General features: G+C 28.2%; 2 protein-coding genes across 2 annotated transcripts; both read right to left on the reverse strand.

Annotated features, from left to right (window-relative positions):
- Window positions 1-1,361: 1,361 nt before the first annotated feature.
- On the reverse strand, window positions 1,362-4,759 carry LOC114165872 (TSET complex member tstD). The gene is made up of 5 exons (XM_028050484.1): window positions 4,482-4,759; window positions 3,463-3,576; window positions 2,967-3,046; window positions 2,028-2,152; window positions 1,362-1,736 (listed from the first exon to the last, which is right to left on the reverse strand). The coding sequence occupies exons 1-5, from the start codon at window positions 4,532-4,534 to the stop codon at window positions 1,665-1,667; spliced, it is 444 nt and encodes a 147-aa protein (XP_027906285.1). The 5' UTR covers window positions 4,535-4,759; the 3' UTR covers window positions 1,362-1,664.
- A 7,234-nt stretch (window positions 4,760-11,993) lies between these two features.
- Window positions 11,994-13,465, reverse strand: LOC114166679 (ethylene-responsive transcription factor WIN1). Its single transcript, XM_028051443.1, has 2 exons — window positions 13,255-13,465; window positions 11,994-12,873 (listed from the first exon to the last, which is right to left on the reverse strand). Exons 1-2 carry the CDS (start codon window positions 13,332-13,334, stop codon window positions 12,300-12,302), a joined length of 654 nt encoding a protein of 217 aa, XP_027907244.1. The 5' UTR covers window positions 13,335-13,465; the 3' UTR covers window positions 11,994-12,299.
- Between the last annotated feature and the right edge of the window lie 10,231 nt (window positions 13,466-23,696).

Below are 23,696 nucleotides of genomic sequence, written 5' to 3' on the forward strand. Positions count from 1 at the left end.
AAAAAGTCTGATCTGTCTTGCAAAAATGCGAAGTTGGCAGACCAACCCGTTTTTTTTTTAAATAATTAATATAAAACTTTGAATGTTCAACAAATTGAGAAACTTTAATTAGTTCACAAAATTAAACAAAAACTTTAAAAAGTTAGATGATAAATTGATAATTCAATATTTCTATCATATTCACATTCTTACTTTGACATACACAATGTATTATTTAAAGTTAAACATATTCAAAAATACATAATACTTATCTTTTTCAATCATACAAAATTCTGAAACATTCATACAAAAGTATAGAAGAAAAATAATCAATATACACAAATATATGTTTTTTATATGGATTGCATACTTTTACAACTTAGACTTCTGCAGACCAATAAGCTCAATATCCTAACCTGCCCTACATTTTTTTGACGAGACCCACATTACCACCTCTATGTTCAACCACGGTTTTAGAAGTCAAAAATATAATAAATGAGGTTTTAAGATAATAAAAGCATCAAGTTATCTGATAATAACCATGATAATACTTTAGAAGAAAATATTTCTAAAGACAATTATTTAGATATTTTTATTAATTTGATTTACTTTGTTTTGGTTAACTCTTTCGTTTTTAATGTATTATATTATTTTGGTTACTTTATTTTTAATACTAACATTTCTGTATATTTTTAATTTTGTTTAAGCATTTATTTGTTAGTTATGATATATATTACAATACGCAAAAGCTAAAAGTTACACATCCCCTTTTATTGGTTATTGGCTAATTATATTGATTATTGGCTGTGAATATAGATTGAGCAAAAACTTTTAATAAATAACTTCAAAAAAAATGGTATGCAGTAATTAGATATTTTTGTTCTTTTTAAATTACTTGAATAATTTTTTGAAATAAGATATTTAAAGATATTTGAAGAAAAACCTCCACAAAAGTAAACCACGAATATTATTATTAGATAGAATTATGAATCTATTTCTTTTAGTAGTGATAGTTCATCAAATATGTCTAATGAAATATATGAACATCTGAAACAACTATTATAAAAGCCTACAACTACTAAAGAAAAGTAAAGAGATAGAGTTTGTAGAATTATTCATGGTAGGCCTAGTATGAAATGTTAAAATGCCATTACTTCATGCACCCAATGTTTCTTTCTGCATCTTCATAAATGTGATGAAATAACTATTTTATCCTTAATAAAAGAAATTTGGATTAGCTCTACCTTCAACTTCACTGTTCATAAACACACTGATATGTTAGAAGATACCAAAATTAGTTCACACACCAAACAAGTTACAATAATGAGTTAAAAAATGTTTTGTTCCTAGTGTTTATGAAACGGTATAATGAAATGCAACTATTTTAGCCAGCATGAAAATCCCTCATTCCATAAAATGCAATAATGTGCCACACAGCAAACAATATGCAAGGATAAAAAGAGGGGGAAAATAGGCAAATTATAGTAGGCAGAATTTGGGAATTCTATAAAATACCAGTGCTAAAAATTGAGAAGATTTTAACACAAGAATTTTAATATAGTCGTTGCAAAGCGAAGATATCCAGCACAGTCTCTGGTTGCTTGCCCGTATGCATTTACAAGATGCTACACTGAACACAGGACTCATACCAGTCATTATAGTATGACAACCTCTGGATTTCTTATTCAAAACTCTGTTGGAGGCTTTAACCTTATCAGTCTTTTGATTCTATCCTTTTCTGTATTTTCCAAATATCCCTTCAAGACATAACACAGAAAATTTGTCAATAAAAGCATCAAGAAGAAAATTGCTCTGTGAAACAATGGAACAAAGCTTTCTCAGGGTATCCATCACATGCATTGCAGAAGATAATGGGCCTAATAATAAGTAAATAAGCAATGCCTATGATGACATATATCACATGGAATTCTTTCCTATATGAGTTCCAAAGACAAGCAGATAGAGTAAACTGACAAAAAATCAGAAGCTCTGATTTTGGTTATTCTGTACAACTGAAAGTCTGAGAAATGTTCTGCATGCCTCCTTACCTTCCATACAATTTCATCCAAACAAAGGCAAATTCGTCCATACTTGTCAAGGAAGAGACGCTCACTTGGGGGCTTCCCACATACATCCTTCACAGCTGAGGTTATGACGAAGATCACTTCTGACACTGGATAGAAAAAAAGGTAAATAGAAGCAGATATGTAAATTGAAAAGTATTCCAGGGCTCTTGAAATTTATATTTCCAGCGCCAGTGAAATAATGCATAACGCTAAAAAGGCAGATGTCATCATGTCATTAACCATCTTCTTGGTAAGCCAATCAAAATCATTCACGAAATGTAGAATCCAAAATATGTCCCTTATAGACAGTTAAAGTGATCGCTAGTCTTACCAGCAAATATGCTAGAAAAGGAATGTTTATCTGCAATAGTTATTATTTGCATTATCAAAATAAGAAAGTGTAGGCGAAGTTTTTCATCACTACTTTTTGTCCCAAAAACCTACGATTTCTTCGTAGCTTGATGTCTATTAGACAAATTAAGATACATTACAGAGTTTTATAGAAAAATATATAATTGAAATCCAGCTTTCAAAAATCTGATTCTCTGTCTCCACAACTCTTATTCTTCTTACTCTTCTTTCTATTACTGAACTCTTAACTCTATCACTTTTGATTGCAAATAGTTTATTATATCTTATCATCCTATGCACGTTTGTCTAGGTGCATCCTGCTTACTAGCAGCAACCTAAATAAAGAAGCTCAGTCTCTTGTAGTATAACCGGTTAAGTATATTTGCGTCAAGACTCAAGAAAAATGGATATAGTAGCTCTGTTCATATTTTTCAAATATACCCTTCTCAGTCAGCACTGCAATCTAAAACAAGTGAGCCTATCCTCTGCCTGAGAGCTGCAGAATGACTAATTTCCATGATTTTATATTACAACCAACAAATATAAAATATAGAGTCCACGAATACATACAGGCAAGCTCGTCATATGCGTCCTTTCCCACAACATAGATGCTGACATCCCCAAGCACCGTGTATACTATATAAACTGATCTGAAGCAATGAAGATGTACAATTACTATAGCATCAAAAAAGAATAAGAAGCAATTTTCCTCAAAAAGAATATGAATGCTAAAGAGTTGGTAATGAAAAGATAATCTTATTTTAAGTCAAACTTCAGATCGTGACAAATGATGATTCAAGTTTTCAAAAGCTGCTAAACATCATTGACCAATGCGTGTTTTAGTCATGTAGAACACTCGTACAGTTCTACAAATACATCTCTGATATTTCTGCTATCAACTACACCATCTGAAGATACTGTTTTGCCAAATACCAGGTCCATTCTTTCCAGCAACTAAAATTATTTAATCTGTAATCTTTCTGCTCTTGACGAGGCAATTCATATAAGCACACACAGATACATGAAATTCAAAGTAAAATATAAGAGAAAAGTTCGCTATACTGACTTGTGGCAAGCAACTAGGAGCTCTTCGTTTTTGACACCCTTAAGATTATCAGCTCCTAGTTTGACTAAGAAAGAACGCCAGTGTAGGCGCTCCTCAGCAGGTACCCCATGAAAACTGCAATATTGAAAATCATTATGTATTTTATGTAGGCATGACCAGACAATATGTATCAAAACGGGGTTATGTTATTACAGTTAAAATGTAGCCCAAATACCCAATAATATAAAAAGCATGCTGGAAAATTTTTAGAGACACTAGGAAAATTCACCACCAATGAGTTGGAGTAAACCCATATAAAAGATCATCCTCTACCTCCAACGCAAAACCTTTATGACTTTGTGTTTTGGGATCTTTTCTTATGTTTCCGTACTTTTTCATTTCAACTCAAATACGACTTTCAATGCGTGTATTCCAAACCGTATGCCTTGTCCCCCATTTATGTTAAGACACCTTCCCTCACCCTTTTACCACAATGATTCATACCCAATTTAGAAAATCTTCTAGAAAGATATATGGGGAAGATTAACCACCAACGAGTCATTGTAAATCTATACAAAAAATCCTGAAAACATCTCCAACCCTAAAACCTTAAAGCCATTGTATAAGTCGGTATTTTTTTTTCTTATGTATTACTCTGCCTTCTCATTTCTGATCAATACATAATTTTCAACTTGTACTTGTATTTCTAACAAAGAAGCACTCCAACACAAGATCACATAATTAGTTAAGTGGAATCGTGGAAGCACTTACGAAAAATCGGACTATTGTTTAACGGAGACAAATGCCCCTTTTTCAACATGTTTGAGAAAATAACTATATATCAACTACTACTCTATCCCGTCAAAATCCATGCCAAACCCATTTGAGATCCAATCTAAATAGCAGGATTCGATCCACAAAATCTAAAATTTAGATGCATAATGAGAACATTGAAACGAATTGGAGAAGTTGAGGTATAACTGAGAAGCACAGCAACAATAAAAATTGGGAATGGGAAGAAAAGATGGATCTGAACGTACCGTTCGATGAGGATATTGCCCTCAGCGTTGGCAAAGAGCACCGCAAGGATCATATTCTCTCAACTCTTTCTTTCTTCTTCTGGTTTCAGCTCCTATCCCCAATTCCCACCACCGTCTTCAAGCATCAAGGGTTCCAGTGATTAATGACTTAAATACCCTCGTTTGTTACACTTTATGCTTGCTTGTTACCTGAGAATAACTGGTGTGTGGTATGGATATTTCGGGAAAATAAATTGTGTAGAAACGAAATCGACTAAAGTATGCTCAAATCCAACGAAATTAAAACACTAAATATTTTCTTGAAAAACTTTTAAATAGAAATGGCAACTAGAGTAAGCTCAAAAAATGTGTTTTATACCTATTTGGTAATTTCTGGGGTATAACAAAATTATTTACAAATTCTTTTAGACTATCTATCTATATATTAAAAATTATTTCGAAATATAGTTTAGATAAGATTACATAATAAAATAAAATTGAGCTTTCTAAAATTAAAATTAAATAAACTGTATCATAAATTATGAGTTGAAAAACTACTTTTAGAAGAAAAAATTAATTTCACATATGTAAACAAAATATATAAAATAAATTATAAATAATTATTAATTTTTTTCACCAACAATTAGTAATTTTAATTTTTTGTTTAAATCAGTTATAATTTAAATAAAAAAGTACATAAAATTCATCAACAACCATCCACGAATAGTATTGGACATGTCTTTGTCTTACCAATAAACTAATAATTTAAATATATCCCCATTGCACATGTGACATGAGTAATTAATATAATTAAAATTTCATTAAAAAAAATAGAATTAAATAATTTTTTAGTCTTTAAATTAATGTGAAATTGAAGTTTATTAATGTCTTATACTTTCGTACATTATTTTTTTCTTAACATTTTAACAAGAATTAAAATACTCATTTTAATTCAAGATGTTAACTTTATTTTAAGTGTTTAATAATATTACATAATAACATTTAAATTGTTTATACAAAATATTATGTTTCAACTTAAATGTTAATCTAAAATATCATCTGACACATAAAATAATAAAAATTTAGGTTAAAAAATTATATGCATTCATTTTTTAAGATTTCTGACTAAAATTTATCAAAATTTAGAACAATTGTGAATTTCAATTTAACGTTCGAATGGAAGGACTAAAAATATATTTAACAAAAAAATTATAATAAAACTCTAAATACAACTCAAATTTCAAAAAAGTATAAAATTAAATTTTATAATGAAATGCCTATAATTTTATTAAACAAACAAAATTAAGTTAAGAAATTAATTAAATAACCATGACCATTAATTTACAACATGAATTATATTACAAGGCTTATGAATTCACAAAAATGATTATTATTTGACATTAATTTACAAAATGAAAAAAAAAATGTGGATCTATAACATTTGATATGTTGGACCACCCAAAGAGCCCTATACTTTCTTCAATTGTGTACTTTATTGCCAAAAGCCATTAAGATTCAAATAAATGACTAAGGTGTAAGAATCTATTGAACATGGTAACAGCTCACACAATGAGACAAATCAATTAGAAGTTGCATTGCATGATCTATATATCTACCCTACCATATAGCCCTTACTTGAGGTCAAGTTAACCTTCAATCTTTTTGTTAGAGACCCAAATGCCTTTACATAAAGAACCTACACATCAACACCACATGCCCTTGTTAGCCATAACTCATTAATTTTTCATTCAATGATGGAATATGATATTTCAATGTCACAAACCTTTTTAGAAAATGCATCAATTGCTTTTCCCTTCTTCTCTCCCAACCCTCCACATTTTCCCATCATTTCACAAGTAAAAGCACTTTAACTAGCTACTCAAATGTGCATCCCATGTTGCCATGTGTCAACACACAAACAATTATTAAAGGAGTCCAGATTCTCTACTGAATTTTTTAATGATGTTTTCTATTCAACATTAAAAATACAGTTGGTACTTTACACATCTTTTAATATATGTTAGCCTTAGATATGTTTTTTATCTTTCCATTTTTAGTGGAAATTGGAATTAGTGCTTCTTGAAAATTTTGAACCAATTTAGTCTCTTGTCTTTATAAATGTATGAATTTAATTCCTTAAATCAATTTTTTTTAAGTTTATTTGACGTTTCAAACACATTTCTCATTTAACATTGAACTGGATATGTATCAAACGATATAAACAAACTAAAATACTATAATGAAATATGTTTGAAAAATTAAATAAACTCAATAAAATTTGGATAAAATAAAATGACTATATTCATGCATCTATAGAGTTGACTGACTAGATTGATTTAAGATTTTCAAGAGAGACTATTTTCAATTTTAACGGAAAAATAAAAGAACAAAAACATATTTAACCCTATATTTTAAAATTTTAAAATGGGTTAAATATGTTTTTGGTCCCTCGCGTTTCAGTGAAATTTAGAATTAGTCTATTTTCAAAAATTTTGACCAATTTAGTTTTTCATCTTTAAAAATGTATGAATTTAATCATTTTAACCAAATTTTGTTAAGTTTTTTCTGATGTTTCAAACGTATTTCATGATAGTTTTTGAATTATTTACACTATTTGACATATTTTTATTTCAATGTTAACTCAAATATTATCACCATCGATGTATTCACAGTAGAAGAATACTACAGAAAAACTCAACAGATAATCCAAATTCTTCTCCAAAGCCATCACTTTTCTTAATTAAACTTTACTTAACAAGAGATTATGATCATGGTGGCTTTTGTTGCCGATTGAACAACTTCTTCATGCTTCAAAAAACACTACTCCGACATTAACTTGTTCATGTTTTTCTTCCCCGACAAAGGGTTTAAAATGCTTAAATAAGTTGTTAATTGTGTTTATTTTTCTCACTAATTGTTAATTAATTATAATTGTCGGCAGGGTTGTTTAATTATAATTGTTTAATTGATGAATGTTTGAGCTGTCAGTATCAGTTTAAATTCCTTCAATTATGATGTAGAAGGAAGACAATGTCATAGTTACGAAATTAGAATATGTAGTTTGCTATTTGTACTTTAATTAACAGTGTTTCTATTATTATGACAAAGCATACGCATAAATACGTTCCCGTGCTTCAACCCCTCGTTTGATGTGATGGATATATTTATTTATATATTATATCTATGGGCTGTGGGCATCATATACACCAAAAAATATACTAGAATAAATTACTAACTGAAAAATAATGGTTAACGTTTTTAAGTATCTATTTATAGAATTGAGAAAAGATATCTGTCATATAAAATAAAATAAAAGCATTGATTATGTTTTTAGTACCTCAATTTTAATTTAAAATTGAAATTCATTCATGTCTGAAATTTTATATATTTTGGTCCTTAAACTTTAAAAATTAATAAATATAGTTATTTTAATTTAATTACGTTAATTGTTTTTTTACGTGTCAAATACGTTTCATGTTAGTATCGAAGTTGTTTATATCATCGTTTGACACATTCCCGGTTTAATATTTGTTGAAAAATGCGTTTGACTCGTTAAAAAAAGTTAACATAATTTGATTAAGAGGACTATATTCATTTATTTTTAAAGGTTAGAGACCAAAATGTATCAAAGTTTCAGACAGAGACAAATTTTAATTTTTAGGTAAAATTCAATGAATAAAAACATACTTAACCCAAAGTAAAATATTTAACAAGAATATATGATAACCAATATTTCAATTATGTGATGTATCGTGAGTGTATTTGATACTTAACATATTTGATAAAAGTTTATATGATATTTATCAATAATATTTATTATTTGATTTTATTGTGAATTTACACAACAATAATTATATATTTATTATTATTTTAAAAGGATCTGTATATTTTTCTATATATATATATATATATATATATATATATATTATTCTATTATTTTTAAAATAAATATAGTATTTTATTTGTATAACATAGAAGAAACATTTATTTATTTTTATTTAGTCTTTATTAGGAATTGTTTAATTCATTTTTTTTTTGTTATTTTGATATGCATCTCTTGAAAATCCAGTTGTGATTTGAAAAAAGTTTATATTTAGATGAAAATGTTGGATTTCATAAAGGAAATTATAAATTTAATATTTTAAGATTTTGAGTCCTATATATAATATCAATCCCTTAAATAAGCACTTAAACTTATGTTTTGTTGATATCATGTGTCCTTCACATGTTTCTTTCAAAAAAAATCATCAATATTTAAATAAATGAGCACGAAAAACATATATGACATTAAATAAAGTTGTATTTATATTTTTAAATTGTTGTTATAGAAGAATATTCTTAGTTTTATTTTTTAAATACCAGATCGAATGATATTTTAATCTATCGATAATACATATTATTGTTAAACTAAAAAATTTCACAAGCGTCAAATTCTTCTAAGTAATGTCGTAGTTATTATATCAATAATTTTACTTCTAATATATTTAGATTTTGAATGAAAAGTTGAATACCAAGATGAATATTACTTTCATTGTCTAAAAATAGTAAATATTTATCTTAAGCAAATTGTATTTAACCAAAAACATATTATGAGATTATTGTTTTATGTAATTAGCATTAAATCTTCGCTTACCCCTATTTTTAATTTGGATAGTCTATTTATAGATTTTTAGGTCGTTGATTTTTTTTTCTAAGTAATAATTATTTATTTTAAGGTTTAAAAAATTGTAAAATTTGACTCCAATTTTCTTAGGGGTGGCAAAACGGGCCAGTTTGACCCGTTTTGGCCTGGACCGACCCGCCTGTGGCCCGCAAAAAATGAATCGGTTCGGGTTAGCCCGCCATCAATAAACGGATTGGATATTACAACCCATCCCGTTTTAGGACAAGCTGGCCCGCCTTTTTTTAACTTTTTTTTATTTATAAATCTATTATATATATATATATATATAAATTTATTTATATAATATAAAAAATATTATTTTTTAATTATTTTAAATTTTAAACATAAAAATAAAAACGGTTTGGTGAGCCAAGATGAATTGGTTCATTTTAGCTTGTTAAACTGACAGATTAGATAAATCAGGTTATAATGAATTGGCGGATTGAAAATTTCAGCCCAACCCGTCTTTTTTGACGAACTGGCTGGCCTAACCCACTTTAACATATCTGCCCATAACCCGATTCGAATTGCGTAACTTAAAATGTTATTATGTCCCATGAGATTGGTATAAAGGGTACTCAAATATGTTAATAAAATAATGAAACTTTTGTGAGAATTTTCTCTTACAAAAATTCAGTGCACACTTCAATAGTGACAACGAATTGCAATTGTAACCTATAAGGCTACACACATGCATAGGTTGTCAAATCAAAAACTCATTTAACACATTTAATCAAACAGTCTCAAGAAAACTTCTAAAACTCAATGTATTTATTCATTATCATAATTTGAGTATTCCCCTAGAATAGGCATGTGACTACCAAAAGTCTTATGTGAACAATACCATAAAAGTATCACAGAATTCAATTCATTACATTTCGGTGTTCCTTATCAAGTTAACAAAAAAATTGAGGATCTAAGATTAGATTTTTATATATAAATTATTTTCTTTAATTAAAAAATCATTTTCTTTTTTATTATGTTTACTCCAAATAATCACACATGATAATTAAATCCAAAAACATACGATCATCATTCCCTGTCATATCATAAAATAATCATAAAAAATTATCATTAAATGTTAAAGATTATCTGACATGAAACAAATTAAAATGTCAAAAGATAAATTGTAGACTGATCTTTTCCTAAATCCAAAACAACTTACTAACATAGGTCAAACTACATGTATCATGTAATATCACTTGTTTATTGAAAAATTGTGCAATGGAAACCAAGCAAAATATCATCTAAAAGTCAATAATTGTTTTTAGGTCGGTAAGGCCAAATTTTAGCAACAACTACTTAAATTAAATTTGCGACATTATTATATACATATAAAACCTAATACGAAAGTGTAACATAAAGTTTATCATCAAAATAATGTATATAAAGATCAAAAGTTAACGTAGATGCATTTTTTTTTCATTTTCATTGCAAACTTTCCTTTTGAAAAAGGTTCAATTCTTTTACTTTTTATTATAATTTTTCTAATATAAATTTATCATCTCTTACCTATCTAGAAAAAGATAAATTTATCAACGTCCAGTGTACACAATAAACAAATTTATCATATGCAAGAGAAAGACAAATTGCTTTAAAAAATGGTAAAAAATGAACTTGTTTAAAAAAGGAAATTGATCGGTCCAAGATGTCCTTGATTCTTCAATATCACCATGATTCAATTTAATTTTAAAAAAGATGAAAGATTGAGATTGAAAATTGAGATAAAAAAGAAGAAATGAGGAAGATACACAAGTACATGAGAGAGTAAGGGAAGATCCGATGATTTACTATTCACACGAATGGAACATTGGGTGCAGGGCTTGTTTGGTTTTGTTGAACTAAATTGGAATCGTTGATTTGTGATTGAGTTTCAAGTTTTGGCACTCGTTGAACTGAGGAGATCTACGACAAAACCAAGTCATTTTCTTGAATTTACTTATTTGTTAACGTATCCTTGACTAACTTTTATTTACTTTTGATTGTGCATGGAAAGAGCTTGACGGAGATTCCCTTAAAAAATTCTTGACTCAACAGTGGAGATTTTTACGTGGTTGGCTGGTGGGCGACGCATTGAAAATTGTCTTAACTTAACACTGGGTGGGTGAGTGGCTTATTCTTTATCATCAAAAGTAAAATTGTAATCATATAATTTTAGTACATTTTTAAATATTGTTTGTTTTGTTAATACAATATATTTTTGTTAAGCGAAGAGAAATGTTACAAAAGATTATTTAGAAGTCAAAGAAAAAAAATTCAATTAAGTCTCAAATTAATATTTTAATTGTTTTTTTTAACTTTTTAGGTGTTTAAATATTTTTTTTTAATTTAAACTTTTTTATGTTTAATTATATTTTAAATCTTTAACAACATCAAAATATAGATATTTTATTATTTTTTAACTTTTATTGGTAAGCATTAAATAAAGTATTAAGTACAATTGTACGATACTTATGATATTTTTGTCTTTTAAGTAAAATAAAATAAAATGAATAGTTATTATGTCAGATTTCATTTAATATCACAATCAATTATGAATTTTTGTAAAATTCAATGCGTATTAATTATCTTTAAAGAGATTAGTTAGCAAGACCCTTTTAAAATTATAATAAATTTAAATGTCAATTAAGATTGTGTATTAGTCACAAATTTATCAGAGTAAACATGGATTAAGTGTATGTTTTAAAGTTACAAGCTAAATTCATCATTGTATTAACCAAGTAAGTTCAACTTTTTTCCTTGTAGTATAAAAACTAAATTTATGATTATAAACACTGTTGCTGGCAACCACTCTCATGAAACACAAAGGATCAGATAACATGTTTTCCCATTCGTGAATGTATGTTCAGAATGAAACAATTTGTCATCTCTTAAAAAGCTAAAAGTTATTCATCATTTCATTCATACATTCATGCATTCATAACAAGAGATATCATAAAAAATATTTAAAGCAAGGAATAGTTTTTACAGAGGAAATAAAAAGAAGTTTGAACAGAACTAGGTAGTAGGTAGTTACACACACATTGGAGACATTCACAGCCACAAACATTAAACTTAACATCCTCATTCACCAAATCAATGCAGTACCACTCTCACTATCCTTTTCTATGTGGTGGGACAAAGAAACTAAGTGAAAATGAACCATAGCAGTGTTGGAATGAGGATGTTCATACACCTCAATTCCTATTCAGAAGCTCCTCTATCATCTGGAGAGCCATTCTCTGCTCCTCATCTATGCCATTACCTTCCTCAGGCTTTATCTTTTCTGGGGCATGATGATCAACTACAGGAACTTCAGAATTAGAAGAAGGACCTTGATCTTGATCATGATCATAATCACGATCATAGTCATGGTTAGAATGACCATGATCATGGTCATGGGGATGATCATGATCATGATCAACGTCGCTATTCCTTTTTTCCAGCTCAACCATCATGATCCAGCTAGAGTCAGAACGAGGGCCTGCTCTCTTCTGCCACACCCCAATGTGGGAATTTTCAGTGTCAAGTCTTAAGCAAGTGAGGGAAGGAGAGGGTGATTTGCAGCACTTCCTGAGCTTTGCACTCAGAACTGCAGACAATGTAGTGGTGGAGGAGGAAGAAGATGAAGCAGTGTGATTCACCACTTGGTTTTCACCAACTGGGAAGTTTGTTTTAGCGTTTCTTCCACTCATCAAAATGGCTGCTTCATCGTATGCTCTTGCTGCTTCCTCAGCTGTCTCGAATGTCCCAAGCCACACCCTCCTTTTCCTATTCAAACACCACAAATTGCAAAGTAATGAGACTCTCACATTCAATGCACATTATTATGTATTATATATGCACGGATACTCATGCCACCGATTTCAATTAATTCAGATACTATAATGGTTTTAAAATGGTTTATGGAAATCTGTGCAACCGTGTAGTGGCTACAATTGAGGCAATTTCTTGCAATGTCATGGATTCTGACAGAAACCATGACTGTAACATTGGCTGCAATTTGAAACCTCTCTCAACTAATGATCAATAAGGGAACAAGGATGATGATTAAAAAACAAAGAAGAGAAAAAACTATGATACTTTTCTAATTTTTGTTTTGAAGTGGAAGAAATAAATAATTGAAAATATGGATGAGTTTGATGAGAGTACAATAATGGGTGACGAATCTCAGAAACCCACGAGCCCCAATGGCGTTGCCTCACACCTCTGAATTTCCTTGATTGCACCATGTTGGCCAAAAACTATGCAGTGTTACCAAAGGGAGAGAGAGAAAGATAAAGAACGATATGGAATTTGTGACAAAGAATGTGAAAGACATGGCGAGTTATAAAGCACAGGGTGATGATGCAGTAATTCAAGGCTACATCCACAAAAGGACACGTGATTTTGGTTCGGTAGGATTTCCCAAACCAAAGATCAAATTATAAATTTTTTAGTACATTTTTAAAGACATCCGAGCAGCAAGTGATTTGATAGACCTAATAAACAACAAATCTCGTTAGAATAAACTCAAATTCATAGGTCTGATACCATGCTAAGAACAAAGACTTTAAGTTTAACTCAACTTCAAAATGAAATTTACATCCACTTATATATTATAAACTCGTCTTATTTATAGTCAATGTGAGATTTCCAACCTTATAAAGGCATGGAGTGTCCTTCACTGTGATGATACAACTTAGAGAAGGGATTACAATTATAGGATATAAAAAGGTTAACAACACAAACTGCTATCTTATTTGGTTAGCTCAAAAGTAATAGCCAATTCAGTTTTCTTTACAGATATAATACTGAACTTTCAGATGCTTCACTCCACTCGTATTACTCAAGTGGACCGTACACGTAAAAGGCATATGTTGGTGACTGTGACTGTTAGTGACCACTGAAATATAATAACTCGAATACCATTAATTTTCAAACTATGATATGCTTAGCTCATTGATTGTGATGTCACTACCCAACCATAACTGAAGTTTAAGCTTCAGAGCATATTATTGTACAGGAAAATGAGTATATAATGTATATAAAGCAGACATGAATACATAAGCTAATAGTGTAAAGTTTTTACACTGGTCCAGTGTCATAATTTGTCACTTAGGTTGTTAACTTTTACTCTATAAGTTAAACGTCAAAACGTGCATGATTTTTTATTGGTTGACATTATAATTTGCTTTGCTATATATGGTTCTTGTCCTTCTACAGTGATTTCAGTTCGGCAGCAGCATGATTTGGAAGTGAATGTCAGTTGCATGAAGTTGGCAACCGTTGGTCCTTGCTCTGAAAATTCCTTTATTCTGTATACCACCACACTGCCAAAGTCACCCTGAATAAATCTCATGAAAAGTACAAAATCATTCAGTAATTTTGAATACAAAAAAGGAGATAAGTAACACAAAAGGTTGGTTTATCGGTACAAAGAGGACCATTTCATCTCTTCAGGTTAAAGAATGATGGGTCTTTTTTCATACCGAAATCTAACTCAGATAAGACACTGACACCACTTTCAATCCGAAATCTCAAAACTTTGAGTTTGAGTATTTCTTTTCTTATGTAATGTTTAACTATGTCATTTTTACACGGTATAAGATTTAGATTCACACTTAGATTATCATACACTGTATCAAGATGTGTACAATATATAGGTATAAAAGTTTGAGTGTTAAACTAAGTTTATTTGGATCTAGTTAAATTTAGGTGCTTGTAGTAGATGTACTTGCCCAATAAGTGTATGGATTTTAAGGATGCTATCATTGCTGTGCATATAGCACACTCCATCATTTTTTTCAGATTTGTTATTGCTTTTTCCATCTTCTCCCCAATATTAGATACCGCACATTGATTGATCTAATTTCACCTTTTCAGCTATCAGAACAAAAGTTTCTTTGGAAGGAAAATTAAGTCTGCAGAAAGCAAACAGAGGTGCGAGAGCATGCTTGTTTTTGTTGGGAAAATGCTGCACAAATGCAATGAACTGATACACTATCAGAACAGCATATGAATATACTAAAAAAAACTCTGATATATTGCTTATACAGATTTAAAACCAATCCTGTGGATACAAGGAACTAGGTGCAGGAGTTGTTAAGGAAAAGAGCTATTCTGCATTGATAAGTGAAAAATTCTTAACACAAAGAAATTCCTTCCAAATTAGGAAATGCTGCAGATAAATGGAGTTAGCTCTAACAATCACGTTTGAGGAATGCACGTGTGTGACTTTATTTGCATTCATTCTATCTCTAGAACTTATAATGCTGCATGTTCATATGTGGACTTAAAACTATATACACTTTTGTCAGATAATCTTAGTTTAAGCACGTGATCAAAGATCAATCTCAAGATGCTCACTTCTCATTATTTCAATAAATTAATCCTTAACTTTCATTCAGAAAATACATTGGATTTCATCTAAAGTTACATAAAGTCAATCATCACCCCAACATGTGATAAACTTAGGTGAGATTTCTCATGAATCAAAAGTCTCAAATTCAAGTTAGTGTGCGTATTGTTAAGTAGAATCTTACTCAACCTTATAAGTCAGCCTTATAAGTCAGTCTTGTAAGATTGAGTTAGACATAAAATCCACTACTTAACATGGTATCATAATCATGGATTAAAGTCCGTTATTGAACCACGCCTTAATTTCTAGTTTCATATTCGAGATGTATGTACCTCGGCACGAAAGAGTGTTAGAAAACCTATATCAATTAGAGATAAGGTCAATTTAAAGTATATACATGGGTGCAAAACTCATCTTACAAGCTGGTTTTGCAAGGTTGAATTAGATTTAAAGTCCACTTTTTAACATATCTACTTATATATTGTGAATTGATTTGATTTGTAGTCGACCAACCTATAAGGTAAGGTTTGCAACCATTTATATAAGGTGAATTAATCTTATCTTTAGTCGACCAACTTGTAAGGTAAAATTTGTAGCTATTTATGTACTGTGAATTGATTTTATCTTTAATCGATTTGGAGTCTCGGTAAACAGCTCAAAAAAGAAGATTGTACTCATGGTGAGATGCTAAATTGCAGAAAATAGTGTAGTAAAAAGTTTTACACGTTGTGTGGTTGTGATGAGTATTGTTAGTTTTTGTCTTTTTATTATTATTCTGAGATTGCCGAAAGAGAGGGGTGGTCCTGTTGCATAAAGTGGCAAGTTGTATGAAGAGTGGTGTCTCAAAAAAGGTAACTACCTAACTGGATGGAGCACATAGCGTGCGTGTTTTCACTGTAATGGAAAAAGTTACAGCACATGTGATGTAAACATCGAGTGACACAGTACAAGAAGCATTATTTATGGCTTCATAAAGAAGCTAGCGGGGTTGAACCCTCCACGGTAACGTGCATGCTTCCTCATAGCTTCAAAGGTGTGTGAGTCCCCTTTATTACAAGTTGGGATTGCATCACCCATTTGCACATGCACACACTTTAACACTGCACACCAGTTTAACTGTTAGGTCCATAGAGGGGGTTTCATCACTGTCGAGTCTTTCGAGAGAGGATTACTAGGGAGATTTAACACCAATGAACATGAGCCCAATTACATCAGAGATTGACATCACTCTTAACCCAAAACCTTAAAGCGATAGGTTTATGGATCTTTATTCTTATATAGTGTTCTACTTTCTCATTTCTAACCAACGTAGGACTTAGACTTAAACTTGAATTTCTAACATTAACCACTGCTTCTTCTGCTAACCACTTTTTCATCACTCTACTGCAAGAACAAGGAGATAATAACGAATTTGGATTTGTTAGGAATCCAAGTATAAGTCTAAGTTCCATATTGGCTAGAAATGAGAAAATAGAGCACTGTATAAGAATAAAAATAAAGACCCATAAACCCATTGACTTAAGGTTTTGGGTTGAGAGTGGTGTCAATTCCTTATGTGGTTGAGCTCAGGTCTCATTAGTATTGTATCTCCCCAGTGAAACTTCTTCTTCTGTAACCTAACAGGATTCTCTACATAGTGTTATTATAGTGATTTTACTATTAAACTCACCTTACTGAGGAACTAACTAACTACAGTGTTTAGGTCAATTGTTTAAGGTCATTGATTTGGTTGGACAATCTTGGCCTAACTCTTTGCCTTGTCAAATTCTGATGCTTGATTCTGACAGGTATCCGCTACCCACTTCTTAAGGGAAAAATATCTTACCAAATTAACTAGACTTTTTGACAATTCAAGGCTTAGTTTGTGTAACCTTGAGAAGTTAAGTTCAAGTTCTTATATAGGATCCATATACCTAATGAAACTAACTTATAATTTCAACTCTTTCCTCTAATGTTATTGCCTCTTAACTTATCTAGCTATGTAGCCCAACTCGTGTCTTTTTCTCTCGACCTAGATTTGGTATGCTCTGTTCGTTTATTAAGCATGAGATAATCATGGATCATAGCTGTATCTATCACTGCATTTAATTAGCTGTAATTAATGGCATTGATTAATTAGTTACTCATGATTGATAGACGACAATAATACCAATAAGATGATCATGGTGACAGTTTGTCCAATTTCGAGTGCAGATTTTCTTAGTGTAACTCAAGAGAAAGGAGTAATTGCTGCATGGTATAGTAACTCGTGGTAGTGATCTATAGAGGTGAAAAATTGTACTAGTTCATAATTTATCCATTAGAAATGAAATTACTGAAACTTCTTGTCTTTAGTCACACCTAATATCTAAATTTAAATTAACCATAGAATAATTTAGTTGAGGTTGTACAAAAATAATATTATTCCTATATATCCAAATAGTTACAACACAACAAATTGATATGCTATCCTAATATAATATTGTTTGGAAACTCACAATAAAAAAATAATCTCTTCAGACATAATCACACCAATAAATAAAAACAAATATCTAAATAAAAACATAATATATTTAACATTTTTTAGCACTTATTCAACAAATAAATTTTTTGACAAAAACAACAAATATTCTCTTACAACTCCTTGAGGACAAAATTACAAATCTTTATCATACAATCTTTTGTGGACAAACCACAAACCGTAAACTCTTCAATAATATATAACTATATATAACTACCCAAGTTCCTTATACACATAATAACTTTGAGTTGTGGTAATAAATTTCAAATCAACTCAATATTTTTATAGTAGTTTCCTACCTTTTCCTTCTTCATATTAGTCAATGTGAGACTTTAATGAATACATATCTCATAAATATATATTCTCCTTCACCAAAATTCTCACATTTTAAAAGATTGTCCTCGTGATTGACTATATTTACAAGATGAACACTTTTATATTTCTATATTATTTCCTTCATGTATCGTAAGTCCTTGAATTCTACACATTTAACTTGTATGTCACCAAACTCTCCACAATAATGATTTTAAATAGTACTATATCATTTGTTGAAATTTACCTGGTTGGCAACCATACTTCTTTCCTAACCCACCTTTAGCTAGTAATACTTAACCTTCTAACCCATCATTTGTTGACTCTCATTCAAAGATCTCACCACATCATTTGGGTATATTGTACTCTTTTCAACTAATGTTTACTACACTAATGACTTATAAGACTTAGACAGTGAAGCCAACAAAAGTAATGTATGTTTGTCATCTATAATACTCTTGTCTCCTGCATTCATAATTCTATATACTAATTCATTGAATTGGTTAATATGATCAAACACATTACCTCCATTTTCCATGTTTAACTAGTGCAAATCCATTTTCATCATTAGTCGATTGGTTGGACATGTTGACACAAACTTATTTTCCAACACATTTCATAAGTTCACTGAGAAGTTTCTTTCAACACAATCTCTTCAATTTGTGGAAATAATGTCAATCTAACTGTACTCATTATTTTTTCTTGGATTGTACTCTACTTTGAATATTTTATTTCAGTATGTTTTTCTCTTCTAAAACACAATTTAGACTTTGTACCAAATAGTCTTGAATTGTGCATATCCACAAAAAGAAATTTATTCTCCCATCAAATAAAGGGATATCCAACTTCAACGAAGCCGTTACACAAATTTAAATAAATGATTCACTAGCCTCCTCTAAAAAAGTGCAACACATAATATTTACTCTGCTCAACATAATTTTTTGTAAACAAAATTACAAATCCTTCTCATGCAATGTTTTTGTGAAAAAAGGGCAATACATAACTACTCAAACCTCCTATACACTTAATAAACTTATTGAGCTATGAGAGTACCTCTAAAATAAATTCATAGTAGTTTCTTACCTTTTTTCTTTTTCACTTTAATCAATGTGAAGCTTTGATGAGTACCCACTTCAAAACAATAAATTTGTTTATAATACTTAGTCAATCATGATATGATATTCAAATAGAATAAGAGAAGTTATATGAAAAAGAAAATATGACTACTAAATTCTTGAGCCTGATTACCAAAAAGGCATAAGTAGTCACGTACTACTGGTTGTATGTTTCTCCTTGTTTTCTTTCATTTGTAATTAGTTTTCAAAGAAGAAAATATTTGATGGGAACTTTATCCTCCAAAATAGTTTTAAAAAAGGTTTATTTGTATGTTATCTTGGTGTTGTTGACAAAGATAATATGTTGATTAACCCTATTTTTCAAATTCTAAAATTCAAACATTTTTTTTCTTTCATTTATTTACTCTTCTTCGATCCCCATTTTCACATTTTTTTTTAATTTTATAAATAAGTTAGTAATTGTCTATTTACCTTTTATAATTGTTATAATTAAATTAACGGAATCCCTTAATAATAATTTATTAATTAAATTATTATACAGTTGCTAAAAATATAATTTGACCCTTAAGTTTTTTATTTTATGTACGATTTTTAAATACTGTTTTAGAGGGATGTGTTTTTGTCTTCACGTACATGAAGCAGCAAAGAGCTTTTTATGTCAACACCAAAATAATGGAAGGTTAAATCATTGGTTCAATTTTGTTTTGGGCTCATGTGCACATTAACTATTGGGCTCATCTTGTAGCATATTATATTCAGCAACTTTTTCCATAATTTCCTTCCGCACCTCCAGTACTTTTGTATTGCAAACTAGTATAATTTAAAATGTATTTTTTTATTTTATATTTTAAAATATAATCTAAAATACAAAAACTAAATCTTGTATAATTTGGAATATGATTTTTTATATTTAGAATATAGAAGTTTAAGAGTGTAAGTTGAGATTATGAACCTGTAAGAAGAAGCTGCTATTATATTGTTTTAGATATGTATAAATAAATTTTAAAAAGAATTAGGGTTTACTAACTTTTAACTATTATGAGTGTATTAAAAAAGTTTCATTTTGTGAAATATTTATAATATTTTTTATTTTCAATTAAGTATTTGTGCGGTTTAATTTTATTACCATTTGGATGATTTGATTATTTATTTCACTTTTTTTATCTCCAACATTTTGATTAAATCGTCTTTTTTTTTCCTCTCTAATCACTTTTAACATGTCAGTGAATTCATTATTGGAGAGTAAAATAACAAATTGATTGTCTAGATAAAAGTGATTGGAAAGTGGAAAAGTTAATTGATTGATGAACTAAAAAACAGAAGACAAAATTAATAGTTGAATCATGTAATGATGATGGCAAATTAGGAATGACAGTGTAACTTAATTTATGACAAAATACAAATAACAGTGTATCTATAAAAAATATACAAAAAAAAATATACCTAGAGATTTTTCATTTTTGTGTGTACATTTTAAAATATCAATTTTATTTTTTAAAATATATTATTTATTAAATTTTTAAAAATTAATCATTATTTTTACAAATTTTTTTGTAAAATAGTTTATTTCTGATTTTGTTTCTCTATTTATCAATAATTATTTTTTCATATTCTTTTATATATTTTACTTTATTTTTAATAAATAATTTTATTTTATATATTCATTTAATAACATTACATTATCATTCTACTACTATAATATCATATGTATATTTACAAAATTTGCATATACATCACTGACGTGTGATGTGTGTACGCTAGTTTATATAACAATAAAAGATATTTTAAACCGTCAATAATAAATTAATTGAAAATATCAGAATTTATTAATTGGTTAAAATATAATTGAAGCTAATAATTTAACATGCATGTTTAAAATAAATAATATACATCAGAAGATTATTTTCCAAATAGCAAATTATTACTGATACAAACTATTTGAACTAAGAATATTAATCATGTTTGAAAATAAAAAAAGCTTAAATTGTTTATATTAAAAAATTATAAAACGATGCTTTTAAATTAAAAAAATAGTGAAAAATTAACAAAAATGAATGCAAAATTTTTCTTAAGTTTCACTTTCCTTCTCTTGCTTTAAATATTTTCTTTTTCCATTTATTTTATCATTTGCAAACTCGATTAAGTCCAATCTTTTGTATTCTATACTTGTATATAAATTTTGTTTCGTATACACATTTTTTCTTAAATTTATTATTTACGTGATCCTTATTTTAAATTAAAATAAATATTTTTTTAAATAATTATTAATTAAATTTAGGATTAAATATGTTTTTAATCCTTCTGTAAAAGTTGGAAATAGTTCATTTTTAGAATTTTTAACTAATTTAATCCCTCAATTATAAAAATTAGTGTATTTAATTTTTTTAACCAATTTTTTAAGTTTAATTGATTTTTAAACGAACATTTCATAATTATTTGAGTTATTTATATTCACTTCAATATTAAATAAAAAAATGTGTTTGAAATGTCAAATAAACTTAACTAAATTTTATTAAAAGAACTAAATATATTAAATTTTAAAATATGTAGGACTAAATTGGTCTAAAATATTTAAACAAGATTAATTTCAATTTTTACTAAAATTAATGAAAAAATATATATTTAATTCTTAAATTTAGTTATTATTTAATTACAATAATTATTTTATCATTTTATCTTTATAAATCACAGTTTATTTAAATTTAGTTATTTTTTAAAATTAAAATAATTATCTACGATTAATAAAAGATAACACACATTAACATATTCCACTAGTATATATAATATAATTTATTTTCAAAGTTTTCAAAATTAAACTTTTATAGACTCCGAAACTCGTGCATTGAATGTCGAAAAGATAAGTATAGAATTTAATTTTTTTTCCTACCGACATAGACGGTAGTAACCGTTGTTTCGTGCACTTAACGACACACGGTTTTCGCTTTCAAACAAAAAAAAAATCTGTACACAGTTTTTTGCAATTTTCTTTTATTTTTTTATTATTTATTGAGATCTGTATCTGTCACTGTTAATTGATTTGATTTAGTACCATGTTTCAACTAGTATGCAAAATTATTAACATTAAAATAATTTCAATTAATCGTGCGAGAGAAAAAAGTTTAGATAAGTTGAAAGATATATCAAAAAATAAAATATATACTTAAGATGGAAAGAATCCTCTATTTATAGTCATTTATATATGAGTGTCTTTGAATTTAGATAATAAAAATATTATAAATAATTTGTTGTTTTATTTAAGAATTTGCAATATATAATTAACTTTAAGTTTCAACTTTTCTTGCGAAAAACTAATTATATTGTGTCCATATAAAACTAACTATCTTGAAATTAATTTTCATCAAACTATTGAAAAAATAAATTATAATAAATTACTAAAAAATATCTAATATTTCAACCATACGTGTCACCTAAAAGGACGTATTCTTGCAAGTAACGATACACGGCATGTTGAGATCTGAAAGAATTTATTTACGTATTAAATACGATATTGTCTACTAGTATACATGTGTAGGGTAGAAAAAGAAATATTGAATACTCATCTATCATATACTTCAAATAGTTAGAATATCGAATTTTAAATAATAAAGATTTAAAGCTTTGTTAATTTAAATAATCATTGCAATTTTGCACTGTGGATTGACTCTTAAAAAATAATAAATATGATATTAAATTTAAATCTTATATTATAAATTATAAAGAAAGAAATACGAAATTAAGTTATAAAGCGTGATCATGTTAGACATTTAAAAATTATAAATTGTAATCATTAATTTTAAAAATTATTCTTTGATAAACCAGTTCTTTGTTTTCCAGGGGACATGAAATAGTTTTTTTCTTCTTTTTCCAACTTTAAATATTTTTTACTATAAAAAAATCTCAAAACATTTTTTTTAATTTATTTTAAAATACTTATAAATTTGTTATTAAAAAAATTATAAAAAATTGTTGTTAATTATTTTGTAAAATATTTTGATAAAATATTTTTCACAATAAATTTTATAAGAAATACTTACAAATTTTATAATTTTGTAGAAAATAATTATTTATGAAAAAATTATCTGTTAAGATTTAAAAAAAAATGAAAAGAATGTTTTCTTGTAAATTTTTTTAATAAATTTGCAAATTAAAAAAAATCTCATTAATGTAAAAATTTTAGTAGTATTTTATGAAACTGTTAAATATATACAAATAGTTTTTTTTTTTTTTCTTTAAATGTTTCAGTAAATGTATTAGATAAAACTATTAAAATTAACTTTTTCTTAACCTTCTTTTTGGACAAACTAGCTGAATTTACCAGAAAATTTTTATTACATAACATGCTTATGTATTATTTGTTATGTACACC

The sequence above is a fragment of the Vigna unguiculata genome, chromosome 10 (genome assembly GCF_004118075.2).
Source record: "Vigna unguiculata cultivar IT97K-499-35 chromosome 10, ASM411807v1, whole genome shotgun sequence".
In the NCBI taxonomy this organism is placed as follows: Eukaryota; Viridiplantae; Streptophyta; class Magnoliopsida; order Fabales; family Fabaceae; genus Vigna; species Vigna unguiculata.

Excerpts from the sequence above, each read along its gene's own strand:
- LOC114166679 (XM_028051443.1), bottom strand. The coding sequence starts at position 13,334 with ATGGTGCAATCAAGGAAATTCAGAGGTGTGAGGCAACGCCATTGGGGC. Across the intron at positions 12,874-13,254 it reads GAGATTCGTCACCCATTATT|GAAAAGGAGGGTGTGGCTTG; the intron begins GTACTCTCATCA and ends GTGTTTGAATAG.
- LOC114165872 (XM_028050484.1), bottom strand. The coding sequence starts at position 4,534 with ATGATCCTTGCGGTGCTCTTTGCCAACGCTGAGGGCAATATCCTCATC. Across the intron at positions 2,153-2,966 it reads CGCATATGACGAGCTTGCCT|TGTCAGAAGTGATCTTCGTC; the intron begins GTATGTATTCGT and ends TTTTCTATCCAG. Across the intron at positions 1,737-2,027 it reads TGGATGAAATTGTATGGAAG|GGATATTTGGAAAATACAGA; the intron begins GTAAGGAGGCAT and ends TATGTCTTGAAG.